General features: G+C 40.9%; 1 protein-coding gene across 3 annotated transcripts in view; it reads left to right on the forward strand.

The window, feature by feature from the left end:
* Positions 1 to 19,509, forward strand: part of LOC140198879 (transmembrane protein 50B) — an 81,657-nt gene extending 62,148 nt beyond the window's left edge. For all 3 annotated transcript variants that reach the window (XM_072260063.1, XM_072260062.1, XM_072260064.1), the window contains 5 exons: positions 3,453 to 3,565; positions 4,076 to 4,143; positions 14,248 to 14,340; positions 17,301 to 17,358; positions 18,751 to 19,509. In XM_072260063.1, coding sequence (XP_072116164.1) covers positions 3,453 to 3,565; positions 4,076 to 4,143; positions 14,248 to 14,340; positions 17,301 to 17,358; positions 18,751 to 18,796 — 378 coding nt within the window. In that variant the 3' untranslated portion in view covers positions 18,797 to 19,509. The remainder of the gene's footprint in view (positions 1 to 3,452; positions 3,566 to 4,075; positions 4,144 to 14,247; positions 14,341 to 17,300; positions 17,359 to 18,750) is intronic.
* The last annotated feature ends 3,869 nt before the right edge of the window (positions 19,510 to 23,378 follow it).

The raw sequence follows: 23,378 nt of genomic DNA on the forward strand, positions 1-23,378 counted from the left end.
GTCTCCATTCCAGACACCATGAACTGTTGCCCAGCAGAGGGCAAACAGCTGTTGGTGCCAACTTCTGCACCTCTGGTTGGAAAGCATATTGGACTAAGGAAGGATCTTGCTTCTCAGAGAAATCATGAAAGTGACAAAAGCAGTTGTCCGACTACAACAGTTTTTGTAGGAAGTGTGTCTGAGAAAGCTTTTGATATGTTAATCAGGCAGTTATGAGAGGGAGACACGGAGACGTCCTGTGGTTTGTGAGCCAACTCCTACAAAACATTAACCCTCCCCTTCCCCACTCCTTGTCAGGCAAGACATGGTATCGCACAAAAGTAAGAAATCCCACACAGTGGTTAAATCTTTAGTCCTGAATGGGACAATGTAAAATTGACTGTGTTTGTGTAAATAATTATGGGTTATATGTATAAATAGATGAATTACATGTGTCATCACACTACCACGTGATACCTGCATGCCTTGCTTAAACTCAAACTGAGACCTGGATTCCCCTAACTTCCTTTAAATTAGTTTAATGTTTTGAAGTTACAAAATTTAAAGATCAGAATGTGGGGAGAATAGTTTACAAGAAAGATTAATGGGAGGGTGATATTCTACAAACACTGCAGAATCTGTATGTGTCCTGCCATGAAAAATCATTGCCAACCTACCCAGCAAACTGCCTTTTCCAGGAACTCCCTTCTGGAAAGTACTATGAAGGCTATTAAAACTAAGCCTGCAGGCTCCTATTACAGGAAATATTCTAGCATGGTTAAAGCAGTAGCTGATTGGCAGGAGACAAAGAGTGGGAATAAAAGGAGCCTTTTTTTTACGTTATATTTTACATTATATAACCAACATCTTCCCAATCACTGGGGTCAGACTGGCTGGCCTGTGGTTTCCTTTCTTCTGCCTCTCTCCCTTGGACATTTGCAGTTTTCCGGTCTTTCATTCCAGAGTCTAGTGATTCTTGGGGGACCGTTCTGATGCCTCCGCGAGCTCTTCAGCCATCGCTTTCAGAACTTTGAGGTGTACGCCATCTGGTCCAAGTGACTTGTGGAATGTGTGGAATGAGCTTGCAGCAGAAGTGGTTGAGGCAGGTTCTATGTTGTCGTTTAAAGTTAAATTGGATAGATATATGGACAGGAAAGGAATGGAGGGTTATGGGCTGAGTGCAGGACGGTGGGAATAGGATAGGGTAAGAGTTCGGCACGGACTAGAAGGGCCGAGATGGCCTGTTTCCGTGCTGTAATGGTTATATGGTTAAAGCTTTGTGCCATTTTATATGTTTCTTCTCGCAGCCAGTTAATCTGATCAGCCATTCTCAATACCTTCCCATCCCCACCTATTATCGCCCATCATCACACTACAATGTACTCTTAACCACTTTTTATAATGTTTACACAGTAAATACATGCTGGTACTTATGTACATTTTATTTTATAACTGTACTTCTGACTTTATTTTTATATAATTTATTAAACTGTATAATGGTTGAATGTTGTAACTTTTTGTTGCACATAGTGCTAACACACCACAGCAAATTCCTAATACATGTATATGATATATATGTCTATGCCCACTTTGAAAGGGAGAACACAACTACAGCTGTGAAGATCCCTGCTGCACCTGATGACCGTGTGATCACTGTCTCAGTGGCCAATGTTAGGCTGCCTTTACAGAGAGTGAACTCTCGCAAGGCAGAAGGTCCCGATGGAGTACCTGGTAAGGCTCTGAAAACCTGTGCCAACCAACTAGCGGGAGTATTCAAGGACATTTTCAACCTCTCACTGCTATGGGCAAAAGTTCCTACTTGCTTCAAAAAGGCCACAGTTATACCAGTACCTGAGGAGAAGAATAATGTGAGCTGCCTTAATGACTATCGCCTGGTAGCCCTCACGTCAACAGTAATGAAATGCTTTGAGAGGTTGGTCATGACTAGACTGAACACCTGCCTCAGCAAGGACCTGGACCCATTGTAATTTGCTTATCGCCACAATAGGTTAATGGCAGACGCAATCTCAGTGGCTCTCCACACGGCTTTAGACTACCTGGACAACACAAACACCTACACTGGGATGCTGTTCATTGACTATAGCTCAGCATTTAATACCATTATTCCCACAATCCTGATTGAGAAGTTGTAGAACCTGGACCTCTGTACCTCCCTCTGTAATTGGATCCTTGACTTTCTAACTGGAAGACCACTGTCTGTGTGGATTGGTGATAACATATCCTCCTCTCTGACGATTAACACTGGTGCACCTCAGTGGTGTGTGCTTAGCCCACTGCTCCACTCTCTCTATACACATGACTTCATGGCTAGGCATAGTTCAAATACCATCTATAAATTTGCTGACGATACAACCAGTGTTGGTAGAATCTCAGGTGGTGACGAGAGGGCATACAGGAGTGAGATATGCCAACTAATAGAATGATGCCGCAGCAACAACCTGGCACTCAACGACAGTAAGATGAAAGAGTTGATTGTGGACTTCAGGAAGGGTAAAACTAAGGAACACATACCAATCCTCGTAGAGGGTTCAGAAGTGGAGAGAATGAGCAGCTTCAAGTTCCTGTGTGTCAGGATCTCTCAAGATCTAACCTGGTCCCAACATATGGATGTAGTTATAAAGAAGGCAAGACAGAGGCTATACTTTATTAGAAGTTTGAAGAGATTTGGCATGTCAACAAATACACTCAAAGAATTCTATAGTACCGTGGAGAGCATTCTGACAGGCTGCATCACTGCATCATATGGAGGACCGAAAGAAGCTGCAGAAGGTTGTAACTCTAGTCAGCTCTATCTTGGGTACTAGCCTACAAAATACCCAGGACATATTCAATGAGCAGTGTCTCAGAAAGGCAGCATCCATTATTAAAGATCTCCAGCACCCAGGGCATGCCCTTTTCTCACTGTTACTATCAGGTAGGAGGTACAGAAGCCTGCAGGCAGACAGTCAGCGATTCAGGAACAGCTTCTTCCTCTCCACCATCTGATTCCTGAATGGACATTGAATCTTTGGCGACTACCTCACTTTTTTTTTGAATTCAATATATGTATTGATTTACTTGTTTACTTATTATTATTTATTTATTTATTTATTTTTTCTCTCTACTAGATTATGTATTGCATTGAACTGCTGCTGCTAAGTTTCATGTCACATGCTGGTGATGATAAACCTGATTCTGATAAAGTTGATCCTTGTTCAGTAACCCAGCACAGATTTAATGGACAAAATGGTTCCTCTCTATATCATGAGGAAATATTTCAAACCTAGCAACAGAACGTATATATGAATACTATACTTTCCACTGAGATTTAGGCTAATATCTTTAAACTGCCCTTGCCATTTTACACAATGTTAATGGTTTTGGGATAAGATTACAATTGGTGCCGTTTATCTGGCTTGAGACGATGAGTATAATTTATGTGCACAGATCTCTTAATGCACTTTTTGTTGTAGTTCTTCACAGGTTGGTGGATAATCATAGATGCTGCAGTTGTTTACCCAACAAATAAAGACATGAACCATGCTTTTCACACATGTGGCGTTATGTCAACTATAGCCTTCTTCATGTAAGTTCCTGTTGAAATACCCTGTTTTTGATTGTTGATTTAGCTTTCAATATGTGCTATATGAAGTTTGTTAATGGGTTAACAACCAAGGTCGTCATAAAGGGTGTTGGCCCAAAACATTTACTGCTTATTGCCCTCCATAGATGTTGCATGATCTGCTGGCTTCCTACAACATATTGCTCTGGATTTCCAGTATCTGCAGAATCTCAAGTTTATGACCACAGTACTGTACCAGTGTTAGTTATGACTCTGTAGCAATGCTGGCACTTCAGATTCAGAAGTTTATGTGCAGAAAGTTCACATTACCATGTTGGCGTTAGAAGTGTAGCCTTTAGATTCTGAGCTTGTTTCTGGACCATCAGTTCATACCCCTGGATTAATCACTTTACTGTTTTAACACTCAATCTAGTAATTCAGGTTGCCTAAATTGTGACAATATAGATTGCAAATGTCTATGTTACAACTTATCACTGCATTCCACATTCATAATATAACTTGTTTCCGATTTAGGATCAATGCTGTGTCTAATGGGCAGGTCCGAGGTGATGGATACAGTGAAGGCTGCTTGGGAAGGACAGGTATGGCTGTTTATCGCTTTTTTTAGTGGTTACAGTACTGTATCTTGAACATTAAAGAATAAAATTACCTCACAGCGACGTGGCAACAGAATCCATTTTACATTGCAAATGGGTAACCAGGTTCATTACACAAGCTGCATAGCTAATTTTATTGCAAAGAAGCTGTTAAGGCAATACTACATTTGAAAGACTGATCTCACTTGGGAATAAAATGAAAAGTCAAGAGATCAAGAGTATATATCTGCTTCCATAGATGGCCCTTCTTGCTCTACATTTCACTGAAGAGGAAATACTAAACCGAGGTAATGTTCTTGTTCCTCCCAGTGGATTGGTGAGAAAGGGAGTGATGAATGATTAACATTTTTCAAAACTGTTTAAAAATGTCATGTCCAAATAAATTACTTGTGAACTGGAAAAAACAATGTATGAGAGACATTTAGAACAGAGATGAGGAGGAATTTCTTTAGCCAGAAGGTGGTGAATCTCTGGAATTCATTGCCACGGATGATTGTGAAGGCCAACTCATTGGATATATTTAAAGTGGAGGTTGGTATGCTCTTGATTAGTAATGGTATCAAAGGTTACGGTGAGAAGTCAGGTGAATGGTGTTGCGAAAGATAATAAATCAACCATGATAGGACACACTCGATGGGCTGAATAGCCTAATTCTGCTCTTACGACTTGTGAGGAAAGAGTACCGAGATCCTAAAAAGAGAAAAATATATTAAAAAAAGCTATGCCTGCCTTTTTGTTGGGTTTGTGGTAGCTATGGGCACCCGTATGGGTCCTAGCCATGCCTGCCTTTTTGTTGGGTTTGTAGTAGCTATGGGCACCCGTATGGGTCCTAGCTATGCCTGCCTTTTTGTTGGGTTTGTGGTAGCTATGGGCACCCGTATGGGTCCTAGCTATGCCTGCCTTTTTGTTGGGTTTGTGGAACAGTCTATGTTCCGTGCCTATTCTGGTATCTGTCCCCCACTTTTCCTTCACTACATCGACGACTGCATTGGCGCTGCTTCCTGCACGCATGCAGAACTCTTTGACTTTATTAACTTTGCCTCCAACTTTCACCCTGCCCTCAAGTTTACCTGGTCCATTTCCGACACCTCCCTCCCCTTTCTAGATCTTTCTGTCTCTGTCTCTGGAGACAGCTTATCCACTGATGTCTACTATAAGCCTACTGACTCTCACAGCTATCTGGACTATTCCTCTTCTCACCCTGTCTCTTGCAAAAACGCCATCCCCTTCTCGCAACTCCTCCGTCTCCGCCGCATCTGCTCTCAGGATGAGGCTTTTCATTCTAGGACGAGGGAGGTGTCTTCCTTTTTTAAAGAAAGGGGCTTCCCTTCCTCCACTATCAACTCTGCTCTTAAACGCATCTCCCCCATTTCACGTACATCTGCTCTCACTCCATCCTCCCGCCACCCCACTAGGAATAGGGTTCCCCTGGTCCTCACCTACCACCCCACCAGCCTCCGGGTCCAACATATTATTCTCCGTAACTTCCGCCACCTCCAACGGGATCCCACCACTAAGCACATCTTTCCCTCCCCCGCCTCTCTGCATTCCGCAGGGATCGCTCCCTACACAACTCCTTTGTCCATTCGTCCCCCCCCCATCCCCCCCCACTGATCTCCCTCCTGGCACTTATCCATGTAAGCGGAACAAGTGCTCCACACGCCCTTACACTTCCTCCCTTACCACCATTCAGGGCCCCAAACAGTCCTTCCAGGTGAGGGAACACTTCACCTGTGAGTTGACTGGGGTGATATACTGCGTCCGGTGCTCCCGATGTGGCCTTTTATATATTGGCGAGACCCGACGCAGACTGGGAGACCGCTTTGCTGAACATCTACGCTCTGTCCGCCAGAGAAAGCAGGATCTCCTAGTGGCCACACATTTTAATTCCACATCCCATTCCCATTCTGACATGTCTATCCACGGTCTCCTCTACTGTAAAGATGAAGCCACACTCAGGTTGGAGGAACAACACCTTATATTCCGTCTGGGTAGCCTCCAACCTGATGGCATAAACATCGACTTCTCTAACTTCCGCTAATGCCCCACCTCCCCCTCGTACCCCATCTGTTACTCATTTTTATGCACACATTCTTGCCCATCCTCTGGGTCCCCCGTCTTTCTTCCTGGACCTCCTGTCCCATGATCCTCTCGTATCCTATCATTTTGGATCTCCCCCTCCCTCTCCAACTTTCAAATCCCTTACTCACTCTTCCTTCAGTTAGTCCTGACGAAGGGTCTCGGCCTGAAATGTCGACTGCACCTCTTCCTACAGATGCTGCTTGGCCTGCTGCGTTCACCAGCAACTTTGATGTGTGTTGCTTGAATTTCCAGCATCTGCAGAATTCCTGTTGTTTTTGTTTTTTTACCCCCAAGTGTTTCCTTGCCACAGGTAGAGTTTACAGACTTGCTCGATCCTGTTCTTGCACAACAAGCATGTAAATAATTTTGAACAAGATTTACTGTTCAAACAACAATCACATATGACTTCAGCTGTTCCCGTGGTTAAAAATCAACAAGTGAAACAGTAGATCAAAAATTGAATCTTCCTGGTAATTTTGGCTCTTACAGTATATTGTGTAATACTTTCACTGATGGGGAATTATAACAGCTTTACCTTTTAGAGTCATTCATCTCTCTTCAAATAATTTTCCCTGCTCCGCGATTGAAGAGTGATGGCACACCCATTGTAGAGGTATTTACTTGCAATAGGAATTCAAACAAATATTGATGTCAGTAGAAAATGTACAGATGGGCACTTGGTTGATTCCACTTTGAAATCAAAGCCAGAGTACCATCAAGTGATGATTCAGAGAATATTCATTTTAGGCCATAAGATACATGTTATTCAGGGGATCAAGTCTGTGCAGCTGTTCCATCATGGCTAATTTATTATCCCTCTTAACCACATTCTTCTGTCTTATCCTCGTAACCTTTGACATCCTTACTAATCAAGAACCTATCAACCTCTGCTTTAAATATATCCAGTGACTTGGCCTCCACTGCCATCTGTGGTAATGAATTCCACAGATTCACCACCATTTGGCTAAAAGTTCTCATTATTTGTTAGATGTTTTAAAATACAGGTCTGTCAGTATCTGGAAAGAGGAATATTTTAATGTGATGACTGGTTTACATTTGAGATTTGGGCCATTCCGTTTTTAAATGTTGAGGAATATGTATATTTTTATGACTCCCTATAGTAACTTCTTTTCAACTGGGTTGTGTACCCCAGCTGCTTCTCGGTATTGTATTGTGGTAAGAATGACTAATGTTTCTCCTAAAAGAAACTATTGAAGTTCATATTACTGATGTTTGTATTATACCATTGGGACAACAACAATATGTGGATTTAACTTTTTTCCCCTTTATTGCCAAATTTAATTATTACTGTTCAACCGTCAGATTCCTGAACCTATGGACTAATTTTTAAGACTCTGCACTTATGTTCTCAATTTTTTTGTATTTGCACAGATTATCTTCTTTTCAACATTCATTGCTTGTCAGTCTTTGTTTAATTTGTTTAATTTTTCATTGATTCTATGTTTATTTCTTTGTTCTAATATCTGCAAGAAAATGACCTACACATACAGTGCTTTGATAATAAAATTACTTTGAACTTCAGACTTTGAACATTTCAAGAAAACAGGCCTGTGTAATCTATAGCAACTGCCACCAAATAAGAAGGCAGTTCCCAGGAATTTGCTACTTTCATCAAGAGTTATATGTTCACAACCTCTGCTCAATTTCAGTCTCTACGAATAACGTCTAATTCTTGCAATTCATGTTGCAACCAGTATTACATTGTTTTGAAGATTGCTTTGTTTCAACTGTACACCATGAATGGTAGTGACATGGACGTTGATTATATGAAGTGAAAGCAATTGAGTGTTTTCCTTAATGTTACCACAAAATATATGTGTTACTATCATTCAATAGATAGAAGAATTCCTACTTTGCTAATGAGGTGAGGAAAAATACTTGTGCATTTACAGTACAACTCTGACGATCTGCTGTTCAATTATTTGGATGGTTCAGCTCTGGCTCATATGATGATGATTGTAATTTTCACTCACCTGGGCCCCTGTTCCTTCACTCCCTTCCTAATCATCATATCACTGATCCTACACTCCCTATGCCAGTTCCCCGTTCCCACACCCCTGCTACTGGCTGGGACCCCAGTTCCCACATTTTTTTTTCAAAAATTCACTGGTTCACTAAAGTGCTACTGTGTAATGTCTTTTACAGAAGTGAATTAAAAGCATGCTGAGTGCACCAAAGCCTCTTGAGGAAAAGCTCTGGTATTTACACCTCAAGCACAGCCCTTCCACTTTGCAACAGTGTTTCTCACAATGACCACTCCTGAGGACAAATCTAATGTGGATTCAGAATTTCACTTAAGACAGATTGGTTAATAACTCCAGATTCCCTTCCCTAAAAATTATATTGAACCGGATTAGAACTCTACTGATTGTGTTTATTTGGTGCTGCCTTTAGAAACATAGAAAACCTACAGCACAGTACAGGCCCTTTGGCCCACAGTGTTGTGCCAAATATGTCCCAACCTTAGAAATTACTAGGCTTACCTATAGCCCTCTATTTTACTAAGCTCCATGTACGTATCTAAAAATCTCTTAAAAGACCCTATCGTATCCGCCTCCACCACCATTGCTGGCAGCCCATCCCATACCCTCACCACTCTCTAAGTAAAAAAACTTACCCGTGACATCTCCTCAGTACCTACTCCCCAGCACCTTAAACCTGTGTCCTCTTGTGGCAACCATTTCAGCCCTGGGAAAAAGCCTTTGACTATCCACACGATCAATGCTTCTCATCATCTTGTACACCTCTATCAGGTCACCTTTCATCGTCCGTCGCTCCAAGGAGAAAAGGCCGAGTTCACTCAACCTATTCTCATAAGGCATGCTCCCCAATCTAAGCAACATCCTTGTAAATCTCCTCTGCACCCTTTCTATGGCTTCTACATCCTTCCTGTAGTGAGGCGACCAGAACTGAGCACAGTACTCCAAGTGTGGTCTGACCGGGGTCCTATATAGCTGCAACATTACCTCTTGGCTCCTAAATTCAATTCCACGATTGATGAAGGCCAATACACCGTACACCTTCTTAACCATAGAGTCCACCTGCGCAGCTGCTTTGAGTGTCCTATGGACTCGGACCCCAAGATCCCTCTGATCCTCTACACTGCCAAGAGTCTTACCATTAATACTATATTCTGCCATCATATTTGACCTACCAAAATAAACCACTTCACACTTATCTGGGTTGAACTCCATCTGCCACTTCTCAGCCCAGTTTTGCATCCTATCAATGTCCCGCTGTAACCTCTGACAGCCCTCCACACTATCCACAACACCTCCAACCTTTGTGTCATCAGCAAGCTTACTAACCCATCCCTCCACTTCCTCATCCAGGTCATCTATAAAAATCACGAAGAGTAAGGGTCCCAGAACAGATCCCTGAGGCACTCCATTGGTGACTGACCTCCATACAGAATATGGCCCATCTACAACCACTCTTTGCCTTCTGTGGGCAAGCCAGTTCTGGATCCACAAAGCAATGTCCCCTTGGAACCCATGCCTCCTTACTTTCTCAATAAGCCTTGCATGAGGTACCTTATCAAATGCCTTGATGAAATCCATATGCACTACATCTACTGCTCTTCCTTCATCAATGTGTTTAGTCACATCCTCAAAAAATTCAATCAGGCTCGTAAAGCACGACCTGCCCTTGCCAAAGCCATGCTGACTACTCCTGATCATATTATACCTCTCCAAATGTTCATAAATCCTGCCTCTCAGGATCTTCTTCAACAACTTACCAACCACTGAGGTAAGACTCACTGGTCTATAATTTCCTGGGCTATCTCTACTCCCTTTCTTGAATAAAGGAACAACATCCGCAACCCTCCAATCCTCTGGAACCTCTCCTGTCCCCATTGATGATGCAAGGATCATTGCCAGAGGCTCAGCAATCTCCTCCCTCGCTTCCCACAGTAGCCTGGGGTACATCTCTTCCGGTCCCAATGACTTATCCAGCTTGATGCTTTTCAAAAGCTCCAGCACGTCCTCTTTCTTAATATCTACATGCTCAAGCTTTTCAGTCCGCTGCAAGTCATCACTACATTCACCAAGATCCTTTTCCATCGTGAATACTGAAGTAAAGTATTCATTAAGTACCTCTGCTGCCTCCTCTGGTTCCATACACACTTTCCCACTGTCACACTTGATAAGTCCTATTCTCTCACACCTTATCCTCTTGCTCTTCACATACTTGTAGAATGCCTTGGAGGTTTCCTTAATCCTGCCTGCCAAGGCCTTCTCATGGCCCCTTCTGGCTCTCCTGATTTCCTTCTTAAACTCCTTCCTGTTAGCCTTATAATCTTCTAGATTCTCTAACATTACCTAGCTCTCTGAACCTTTTGTAAGCTTTTCTTTTCTTCTTGACTAGATTTATTACAGCCTTTGCACACCATGGTTCCTGTACCCTACCATAACTTCCCTGTCTCATTGGAACGTACCTATGCAAAACTCCACACAAATATCCCCTGAACATTTGCCACATTTCTTCCTTACTTTTCCCTGAGAACACCTGTTTCCAATTTAAGCCTCCAATTTCCTGCCTGATAGCCTCATAATTCCTCTTATTCCAATTAAACACTTTTCTAACTTGTCTGGTCCTATCTCTCTTCAATGCTATTATAAATGAGATAGAATTATGATCACTATCTCCAAAATGCTCTCCCACTGAGAGGTCTGACACCTGACCAGGTTAATTTCCCAATACCAAATCAAGTACAGCCTCTCCTCTTGTAGGCTTATCTATGTATCGTTCAAGAAACCTTCCTGAATACACCTAACAAACTACACCCCATCTAAGCCCCTTGCTCTAGGGAGATACCAATCGATATTTGGGAAATTAAAATCTCCCATCACGACAACTCTGTTATTATTACACCTTTCCAGGATCTGTTTCTCTATCTGCTCCTCGATATCCCTGTTACTTTTGGGCGGCCTATAAAAAACACCCAGTAAAGTTATTGACCCTTTCTTGTTCCTAACCTCCACCCACAGAGACTCCATAGACAATCCCTCCATGGTGTCCACCTATTCTGCAGCCGTGACACTGTCTCTGATCAACAGTGCCATGCCCCCACCTCTTTTACCTCCCTCCCTGTTCTTTCTGAAACACATAAAGCCCGGCACTTGAAGTAACCATCCAAATCTCTGTAATGGCCACCACATCATATCTCCAAGTACTGATCCATGCTCTAACCTCATCCGCTTTGTTCACAACACTCCTTGTGTTCAAATAGACACATCTCAAACCTTCGGTCTGAGCGCGTCCCTTCTTTATCACCTGCCTATCCTCCCTCTCGCACTGTATCCAAACTTTTTCTATTTGTGAGCCAACCGCCTCTTTCGTTTTTCCCACCTCCCAGCAATCCTAGTTTAAACTCTCCCCAATAACCTTAGCAAACCTCCCCACCAGGAATATTAGTCCCCCTAGGATCCAAATGCAACCTGTCCTTTTTGTACAGGTCATTCCTGTCCCAAAAGAGGTCCCAATGATCCAGAAATCTGAATCCCTGCCCCCTGCTCCAATCCCTCAGCCACGCATTTATCTTCCACCTCATTCTATTCCTATTCTCACTGTCGCGTTGGTGTTGTTATAACAAGCAACATATAGCTGTTCTTTATTTGGCACTGTTTAAAGAATGACTAGTTCCACGCTATAGATTATGGCCACCAGTTGTCTTATTTTGCATTTTGTTGTTTGAAAGCTTTTTGCCTTCCATTGATTGTTCTAGCAATTTTTAAGTCCTATTTGCACAGACTTCATGTTCTTTAACTTGGCCTGATCTTTATTCTATTCCTGAGCAAATTTAAAGAATGCTGAACTTAAATGAGCAGCACAGATATATCACATCACAGTACATATTCATGTTCTAATTGAAATGATTGTGTTAGGTGTAGATGGTGGATTTGATTCCTAGGAATTTGCAACAGGATGTGACTCAAATTTCCAAGTAGATTATCCACAACTAGCCCAAACAAAGCAAATGCCACTTGTCTCCTTTCAGTTGTATCAGTGAAAGTTATGGTGTATAATTATTAAAAAATCATAAAAATTATCCTAAAAATACATAAGTTATAGTCAGTGAAATATATTTAAAGAGGAAGTATATACAGAGACTGGCCCCTAGCTAGCTATTTGGATAGATTGGCCTGCACTGGCCACAAAACAACTATATCTGTATCTATATCTGGGTATCTTAACTTCTGCTATCCCAAGACCTTTTCCTCAATCTGTAAGTCTACAATCAGAAGTGTGGGAATATTCTTCAGTTCCCAGCGCCTTTCAAGAAAGTTGATACTATTCATCTGTTTGAATGATGCTCTACAAAATAGGAAAAAAAGACTGCATAACAAGATATTAGTGCAAAAGAAAAGACACACAAGCCATGGTAGTGCAAGAGGCAGTTTATAGTGCTTTGTTGCTGAGGTGGGATATGGGTTGTGCAGATCGGTTCAAGAACCTGATGCTTGTAGGAAAGTAGCAGTTCCTGAAACTCAAAGCTGGAACTTCAGACCTTTGCGTACCTTCTGCCTGACGACAAAAGCAAAAAAGAACATGGCCTGGATGGTGGAGGTCCTTAATGATAAATGGTGCCTTGAGGCAGCACTTCCTCTAGATGCTGTCAATGGTGGCACCTGTGAATGGGCTGAGGGTATTTGAGGATGGGCAATAAATTCTGGCTTTGCACACAATGGCCAGATCCCAGAATGAAGTTTTTTATTAAAGCAGCCCCTCTAATTCATTTGAAACATTCACTGCTTCACCAGAGAAGCATGCCAGTGAAACTATCCTTATTATAAATTATTGTAGTCTCTACTAGAGCATCTTTAAAAGAAGAATGGAACCGTGAATTTGACCATAAATGAGATTTGAGAACAGATGAGTCTGGCTGTCTGGGGCAAAAAGGATGTGGTTTTCAAAAATAGTTCTATGCTTATGGCAGCAACAGAGTTGTCACTGCTGACAGGCCAGTTTTAATAATAACAGATAAGTGCTTTCCCAGAGTATAGATGTACTTATTCACAGAAGAATTTGGAAAGATGCATAAAGCAAGTGATCTAAATAAATATGTCACTTTGATTATTTGTTCAGATGGGAACTTTTTGATGCCTTGCATTTTAAAAGTGTATTTACATTTTAAACAGTACATTGGTCTAAATGAAGGCAACCTCGAGAAGTAACTAATGACCTTTATTCTGGTGTTGATCTGAGTTTCTTACGAGGCTATAATACTCTCTTCCAACTTCCAGCTATATCTTCTTCATCCATAACCGTTCACTTTTTAAATTTCTCCACAATTCTATTTTGCTCCTTCCTCTGCCCATTCCTTTCTGAAATGAGCTTCCTTTCTACCCTTGGCCTTGATCCTACAAGATGCAGATCTCTGTTAAATTGCTCTTCAGGGCTGTGTTACTGAATTAGCCTGAGCTTCCTTTTACTCTGTTCTAGTTACTGTCTGTCAGTTTCATACAATTCAAATGAGTGCCAACATTTCCTCTTTACCAAAGCCCCCTAAGACTTCTACCTTTCCTTTCCATTCACCATTGACACAGCTAAAATACGCTGTGGCACGTTCCCCATTGAGGTAGAGACGAAACATTTGTGGCTTCAATTAGGAGGTCACCAGTAACCCCCCTTCCTTCAAGGCCTGTTCCATGGATGATTCTTTCACTTCATTCACGTTCCTTTGTTAGAGCCTGTCCTTTTCATTACCTTCCTGCATTCACAACTATCTGCTGCCCTCCCAAATCTACCTCCAGAACTTCTACAGCTATATATTGATTGAATAAATTCTGGCTTTTCATTGTTCAGCCATTCCAGTTTTGTCCAAATGTTCTTTGGGAAAGTTTATATGGGAAAGCCTTTGGGAAAGATTACATGGGAAAGCCTTTGGGAAAGTTTATATGGGTAATTTGGGTAAACTGAGTGGGAGTAAATGCAGCCCTGTTAATGATTTTTGTACTGATTTTCTACATTTTTTTTCTACAGGTGCAAGAATCTGGCTTTTCATTGGCTTCATGCTAATGTTTGGATCTCTCATAGCTTCCATGTGGATCCTATTCGGGGCATATGTTGTACCAAGTAAGTTTTTTTTTTGGTCCTATAAATTGATAATTAACTTTTTAAGTTGAGGTTGTGTAACCCTTATCCAAAATGTTTAGAGCCACAGATCTTCTGGAATTTTGAAATATTTGCATCTATATAATGAGCTACCTTGGGGATGGGACCCAAGTCTAAACATGAAATCTATTTACGTTACATGTACAGCTTGTACATATGCCCGGAAAGTAGTTTTGTATAATATTTTCAATAACTTTGTGCATGAAACAATAATGTATACATTAAACCATCAGAAAGGTAAGCTATCACTACCTTGGCCACCCAGGTGGACAGTCAGTGGCTGTTTGGCATCACCATCCTTCCCTACTCTGAATCTATCTGTTACCAGTAAGCAGTCATTATCTTACACTTGTTCAGCACGTATATGCACTGATGCAGCTGTCAAGCATGTCAGATTTTCATTAGTGACAACCTTGGTCAAGTCATCAATGAATTTGTCTGCTGCTTCATGGTCAGCAGACACTTTATCACCACAAAGTTTTACAAATTTAATGCTGTGTCTTTTCTTAAATTTCTGCAATCAGCCTGCTGAATATTCACAATTACCTTCAATTTTCAGTTAACCGTGATAGATCTTGGTTTCATGATTAAACGGCATACATTCACTCCGTTGATGAACCCACTCTTTCAGTTATGATTAAGATGTCCATTTTTCACTTTATGCAGTGTTTCTATATTTCATTAACTACTTTCTGTCCTTTACTTATGTGAGGTCACTTCACCAAACTGTGGTGCACAGAGATCTGCGCATTGCCTAGGAATCTTCCCCACGCCTTGTGGAATTTTCCATTTGTGACGGCCTGCCAGCGCTCAAAAAAAAAAATTTGGGTTTTGGGGTTTTTCAGATTTTGGAATTTTGGATAAGGGCTGCTAAATCTGTATTGCTTTTGCTATTCTCACAACATGCTGGAGGAACTCAGCAGGTCGGGCAGCATCCGTGGAAAAGATTGGTCAACGTTTCGGGCCAGAACGCTTTGTCAGGACTGTACCTGACGAAGGGTTCCGGCCCGAAACGTCGACCGATCTTTTGCACGGATGCTGCCCGACCTGCTGAGATCCTCCAGTGTGTTGTGAGTGTTGCTTTGACCCCAGCATCTGCAGATTATTTTGTGTTTGCTTTTGCTATTGCTTAGCTGGACATTGTATGCAGTTTTATTTACATTACATCTCAACAGATTTAAATTGCATTTCAACTGATTTACTGCATGTGATAAACATTGAGAAGAACAATGTCACTCATTTGGTATTTTGTATGAGCCCAATTCCCTCAGATAATAGGACTGGCAGTTTATCTTCAAACTTCTCGTGGTCTTCAATGGATGGATAAAGGATAGCAATTGTTCTTTTTTTTGTTTAGTGCAGAAACAAAGCAGGAAGGTTAGCTTAGCTGTAGCTAAAAAGGAGAATTATTAGATCCAAGGAGGAGCTATATGAAGTGGTCTGGGAAGCAGCAAGAGAAAGAAAGAACCAAGAGATTAATTTTAATGTGTGGGGCTGGGGGGCGGGGTGGGGAGGAAGCGAGTTGAAGATAAACTTGCAAGGAACATTAATAACTTACTGTAAAAGTTTATATTAATATGTAAGCACAGTACATATATAAAGATAAATGTAAACTTCTTACACACAGAAATGGGAAATTATGGGGTACAGAGGAGTGGCAGCACAGTCAAACAAATTCTTTGGTTCATTCTCCGCAAAGGACTATACAAATAACCCAGAATTATTGGGGAATCCATAATATCGTGAACTGGAGAAATTGAAGTGAATCTATCTTAGCAGTGAAGTTATGTTAGGAAAGTTGATGGGATTGAAAACCAGTAAATCTCCCCAGTCAATAGACTGCACCCAGGAACATTTAAATAACCCCAGAAAATTGAGGAAGTGTTGGTAGGTAATTTCCAACATTGTTTTGGACATCACATCAGTTTCAATGAATCAGAAGATAGCAAATGTACTCTCCATTTTTAAAAATAGAGGGAGGGAGAAAGCTGTAATGTTGGTCAGTTAGCCTAACATTGGTAGTGGAGAAATGCCAAAGTCTGTTATTAAAAAATTTGCGGGTGTAGTAAACTAGTGGATGAGGGTAAATCTGTAGACATTTGGCCTTTCAGAGGGCTTTAACAAGGTTGAATCTAAGGGAATGGAGTGAAAAATTAAAACTTGTAATAGGGTCAAGACATAGAACTAGTTTGTGGACAGGAAATAGGTCATTTTCTGAATGTCAAGCAATGACTAATGATACATTGCTGCAGGGTTCGATACAAACCGTGCTATTCACAATGTCTATCAATGATCTAATGGGGGTGCTACATGTAAATCTCCCAAATGTGCTAAGAATTCAAAGATGGGAGTAGGTGTGAACTGTGACAAGAATGTAAAATTTGAACAGGTTAAATGGGTGGGGAAAATACTTGGCAGATGAAGTAATGTAAGGTTAAAAGGGAGTTTCAGGATTTGGATCCAGTGAGGATAAGTGAATATTTCCACTTTATAATATTGGTTAACTGGAGGGAACTTGCACGTGAGGTTCCTTTGTACGAGTCACTTTTCTAGGTGGTGAGTTTGAAAGCATCATCAAAGATGCATTTATTCTTGGGTGAAAATCTGAAGTGAATCGTCACACTTGAGGTAAAATCTTCATTTCAGAAGAAGTACACAGCATGTCTTGATAAGGTTTTGTTTAATTGTACATAAACAGGAAGTGCTTTCAGGTGGTTGAGTGAAATTTTCAAATGCAAGTGAGCATTTTCAGCATCACTTGCTTTTGTGGTTAATTTCCTATTTTGCTGTACCAAACATCAATACAAGCAATAATTCCTGACTGTAATTTATTAGAATTGTTTAATCAGAGTCTGTGCCATCTAACTTTTCCATTTATATTGATATATTTTTGTGCTAATTTTCATGTTTATTTGTTACAGAGGCTAACGTTTATCCAGGCCTGGCTGTTTTCTTTCAGAATGCACTAATATTTTTCAGGTAAGCCAATTATTTCATTTGGAAAATGCAGTTACTGTGCAGATTCTTGGAAAGTTTAAGAATTTCTCTTATTGATTCTCCAAGATCAAAATAAGTGAAGGCAATGAGGGGTCTCCTTGGATCTTTAGAAAACCATGAGGGACATAGATAAGGTGAATGATCACAGTCTTTTTTCCCAGGAAAGAGGAATCTGAAACTAAAGGGCATGGGCTTCAATTGAAGTGGACAAGTTTTTCCACACAGAGGTTGGTGGGTACATGGAGCAAGCTGGCAGGTGCAGTAGAAGAGGGATGAACAATCTGAACATGTGAACAAGTACATGGAAAGGAAAGGCCTAAAGGGATATGAGCTAAAGGCAGGCAAATGGGACAAACTCAAATAGGTGTTTGACCAGCACAGATAATTGGGTCATTTGGTGTCAGATTATAAACTACCCGGGCAGAATATGAGGTGTTGTTACTCTAGTTTGCACTTAGCCTCACAATGACAGCAGAGAAGGCTGAGGACAGACATGCCAGTTTGAGAATGGGGAGGAGAACTAAAACGGCTAGTAACTGAGAACATGAAAATTTGAATTCTGCCACTTCTGGTAAACTGCTCCCCCTCTTCTCTTTCCTCCAGAACTACCCGCACTTGCCCCAGCTCCCATCATCTTGTTTATTTCCCCTCTACCCACACCATCTACTCTGCCCACCTCCGTCCCTTGATTCTATGCTCCACCTTCCTCTATAGGATTCCATTATCTTCAGCCCTTTGTCACCTCCACCTGTCATATTCTAGCTTTTGTCGTCATTTCCATAAGACATAGGAGCAGAATTAGGCTGTTAGGTCCGTTGAATCTGCTTCACCATTTGATCATGACTTGTTTATTATTCCCTCTCAATCCTTCTGTCTTCTCTCTGTAATCTTTGATAGCGGTACTAATCAAGGACCTATCAATCTCTGCTTTAAATATACCCAATGACTTGGCCTCCACGGTTGTCTATGGCAATGAATTCCACAGATTCACCATCCTCTAGCAAAAGAAATTCCTCCCCTCATTTCTGTAAAAAGAATTTCTCCTCATCTTTCCACTCTTCCCTCATTTGCCTATCACCTCTTCTGACCTGGATCCACCAATGGCTTGCTCGCCCTATACCTTTCCTTTACTTCTTTTATACTGGCTGTCTCTTCTATCTTTCAGTCTAGATGAAGGGTCTGGATCCAAAACATCAACTGTCCATTTCCCTGCATAGATGCTGCTGACTTCCTCCAGTAGTTTGTGTTGCTTTGAATTGTTTGATGTTCTGATAATAGCATTTTAACTTTTTTTGTTAAATGTGAGTAAACCTTTTACACCAAAATCACGAATATTGAAAGTTATTAAGCATCTTGCCTTATCTACTTTTGCAGCAGCCTGATCTATAAATTTGGGAGAACAGAGGAGCTTTGGGCATAAAACCTGTTCCATTTCAGCACTGAGCTGACTCAGGATGTTCTGCACTTAAACAGAACCTACAAATACATATTGCTTTGTACCTTTTGGCCAAATAGTAATTTAAATAATTTTAGTAATATCTACAAAACAATTCTTGGAAAAACTCATTGCATTTTACCAACATCTAAGCTTAGAAATTCACACCCTTGTTGCTGGGCTAAACACTAACCTCATACAGCCAATGCATTGTAATGTGACAAAGTTAATTCCATTGAAATCAATGGAATAAATCATACAATACCAAGATGCTACAATGCAACATATTTGCTGGGTGTAAATTTCCAGGGCTTAATTTTGTAGTTTGATAACTATGTTTGAAACTTTTAATGAGTCATGTTAAGTGAATGATGCACTGTTTGAGCTGATAACTGCAATATGACTGCTAGTCCAGTCCATTGAATAAAACGTGGATGTGTTTTATTATTATTGCTGCTTTTCAGTCTTAAAAAGAAATCTGCACCCTAAGCATTGTAAACTTTGGATTTAGACAAAATATTTGTAGAAAAGAATGCCTATTGTATTGTTTTAAATTTTAACAGCCATAAAGGCAATTACTGAATCAGAATGTTTGCTCCAAATTTTATTACTGTCTGAAGAAAGAATGCCACTATTAAATATCAGCTTTTACTTTTATTCGCTCATGAGAATATTTATGAAATAAACCTTGTGTTATATTTTCTTGTTGTTGAGTTCTCTGTTAACAAAACTTGTGAAAGAAGGTTTCCTTTGTGAAGCTGGAGAAAATGATTCTTTGAGGTCTTCAAATGGCAGATTTTATTAGTGTGATTTCTTTTCCCCCTTGTTATTTGGAGTTTCCTGCTATTGGGTCAGCTGTTCTTTTGCTATGAATACTTTAAATTGCTTATTTACCCCATAGCAAAAAAAGTGTCTGCAAGTTGTACTAAATTAATAATTGTTGAACCACAGTGAAACAATTCAAAATAAATTTATTATCAAAATAAATATACGTTACCATATACTACCTGAGATTCATTTTCTTGCGGGCATTCACAATAGAACAAAAATGCAATAAAGATCAATGAAAAGCTGTACTCAAAGACTGACAAAAAAAAGTGCAAAAGACTAACTGTGGAAATGCCAAAAATAATAAGTAATATTGAGAACACAAGTTATAGAATCCTTGGAAGTGAGTCCATAGGTTGTAGATTCAGTTCAGTGTTGAGGGAGTGAGGTTATCCACACTGATGCAGGGGCCTGATGGTTGAAAGGTTATAACTGTAGTAATGATCTGTAGAAAAGAACCAACTTAATCTTTATCACTTCAACTCAACTAATCTATCTTTGTTCTCATTTCTCCATGACCCTTCACCACTAACCCTAAAAGGTGGTGTATTAAATTTCAATTGATCCAGCATTCAGAGCTGATTGTACACAAATCTTAGATTTTCATAACTTTATGTGAAACAATGTTTCTTGATTAAAATTGCTAAATCGTTAGCTCTAATGCCAGCCATAGGAATTATTCTCATTCTCTATGTTTGAAGTTTCATAGTTAAATCAATCTTCTACATTTGAGAGAATACAACTTTTGTTTCACAATAATCCCTGAAATGATTACTAAATTGGTGACTCTGCGTGGCTGTCCCTCCTAGCTTAGTGCATCTCTTCTCCAGTGCAGTGCCCAATTATGATCATAAAATCCAAATTAGGTTTGATCAAGTTACTGCAACTGTTCACTCACTTTTGAGTTCCAATTCTTTGTAGATGGGTTTGTAAATCAAAAGTGGATGTGCTTGCCATTTGCCACTTTGAAATTCACCCACCACAACTTTACTCACACACTTAAATCGTCTTCTACCCTTTTAACATCCTGTTCCTACCTGAGCTACTAAATTAGTGACAGCATCTCAACTTGAATGCTCAGCTTGTGTTTTCCACGTGTTATTTGTGTACATGTGTACCCTTGCTCTGGATTTCAGAGACCTTTAATCCCTTTGAGTTTCCACTTGCATGCTTCCATGTGGCATCTTTTGTTTTGTAGCTATTCTGGGTATCTATTTTTTTCCCAGCATTTATGACTTTTCATGAGCAAAAAGAAGAGATTTGTCTTTAGGTAATTTGTCCTGCGTTTGCAATTGTCTTTGAATACTTTCTGTAAGGCAACTACCTTCTTAACTCTTGGATTTTTATCTTCAATTCAAAGTCTTCGTTGTGATATACTTGTCACAAGCCTTATTGTGATTGGAGAGCTGGGGAATACAGACCAAGTGAGGGCAAGAGCATTGCAGATGGAATAATAATGTGGAGGGCAAATGCAAAGTCATCAACTTTAGTGCAGGAGAGAGAAGGAGTGTAATTTTTTTTAAATGGTGGACTAGCTGGGAAATGGTATGCTAAAAGGGATTTTTCTATTTACACAAGTCACAAAGTTAACTTGAAGATGCGGCAAGCAATTAGGAAGGCAAACGGGATTGGTCATCATTATGAGAGAATTTGACTAAAAGGAATAAAGGCCACGCTGCAATTACATAGACCCTTGGTTGCCTTAGGAATATTGGTCACAGTATTGGCATAAAAAGGATCTACTTACTATTGAGGGAATGCTTAGGACCAATAAACACATTGCACTTTAAATTAAAGCAACACACATCAAAGTTGCTGGTGAACGCAGCAGGCCAAGCAGCATCTGTAGGAAGAGGTGCAGTCGACGTTTCAGGCCGAGACCCTTCGTCTCCTGACGAAGGGTCTCGGCCTGAAACGTCGACTGCACCTCTTCCTACAGATGCTGCTTGGCCTGCTGCGTTCACCAGCAACTTTGATGTGTGTTGCTTGAATTTCCAGCATCTGCAGAATTCCTGTTTGCACTTTAAGTTTGTTTATGATTGTCTTTGGTGCAGACTGTTACTGAATTCTGAACTGAAATCAATAGGCATATTGGGAGCAGACATTGAAGGCCGGCATGATCTTGCGGAATAGTGAAACAGGCTCAAAAGACCAGATGGCTTGCCCCTTCTACTTAATTTTCTCCCTGTGAAACTCAATACCTAATGCAGTTGCATATTATAGCTGACTTACAAGACTGGTTTATTTCAGACTTCCGTTTCAAAAGTAGAGAAATGCGGTTGCCTAAGGTAGATAGCTATAGTGGTGCTAGAAAGTTTGTGAACCCTGTAGACTTTTCTCTATTTCTGCATAAGAGACTTCTTTGGACTTTCTGACTAACAGACCCCAATCAGTTAAGTTAGACAACCTCTCCTCCTCCACTCTCACCCTGAACACCGGCGAGCCTCAAGGCTGTGTGCTGAGCCCTTTTCTATACTCCCTTTTCACCTATGACTGCGTTCCTGTACATGGTTCTAACTCCATAATCAAGTTCGCAGACGACACCACGGTGGTTGGCCTGATCAGGGGGGATGACAAGTTGGCCTACAGGGACGAGGTCCAGCACCTGTCCGCATGGTGTGCCGACAACAACTTGGCCCTTAACACACAGAAGACCAAGGAGATCATTGTGGACTTCAGGCATGCTAGGAGCCACACTCACGTCCCCATCTACATCAACGGAGCTGTAGTGGAGCGTGTATCAAGCTTCAAACCCCTTGGTGTCCACATTTCCGAGGATCTCACCTGGTCTCTGAACTCCTCCATTCTAATCAAAAAGGCGCAATAGCGCCTTTATTTCCTGCGGAGCATGAAGAAATCTCACCTCTGTCCTAGGATACTGACGGACGTTTACTGCTGTACCATTGAGAGCATACTCACCAACTGCATCCCAGTGTGGTATGACAATTGTCCCGTATTGGACTGCAAAGCACTCCAGCGTGTGTTGAAAACTGCCCAGCGGATTATCGGCACCTAATTGCCCACCATTGAGAACATCTACCATAAATGCTGCCTGGGCAGGGCGAAAAGCATTATCAAGGCTGCATCTCACCCTAACCATGGACTTTTTATTCTCCTCCCATCCGGTAGGTGCTACAGGAGCCTCCGCTCCCGCACCAGCAGGCACAGGAAGAACTTCTTCCCTGAGGCTGTGACCCTGCTGAACCTCACATCACAACGCTAAGCAGCATTGCACCCATATTGTACTGTCTCAGTACTTTTATATTTGTGTGCTGTAGCACTTTTTATTTGCAATTATTTTGTAAATAACACTATTCTTTGCATTTCTGGTTAGATGCTAACTGCATTCCATTGGCTTTCTATCTGTACTCGGCACAATGACATAAAGTTGAATCTAATCTAATAAGTATGACCTAAAATGTGATCAGACCTTCACGCAAGTCCTAAGCCTATATAATGAGAGCCCAATTAAACAAATAACATGAAAATATACTTCTTCATTTATTGAGAAAAATGATCCAATATCATATGTATTTGTTTATATATAAAGACACATGAAGTCAGGTTACTGACAGAGCCTGCTCTTCTGAAGAAAGATCTGTTTATGTGCACCATGCATGATGCAAAGCAACTTTCAGAGGACCTTAGAAGAAAAATTGTAGAGATGCAAGAAGCTGGAAAAGGCTACAAAAGCATTTTTAAAGACCTGGGTGTTCATCAGTCCACAGTAAGAGATCTG

This window comes from Mobula birostris, chromosome 6 (assembly GCF_030028105.1).
Source record: "Mobula birostris isolate sMobBir1 chromosome 6, sMobBir1.hap1, whole genome shotgun sequence".
Taxonomy (NCBI): domain Eukaryota; kingdom Metazoa; phylum Chordata; class Chondrichthyes; order Myliobatiformes; family Myliobatidae; genus Mobula; species Mobula birostris.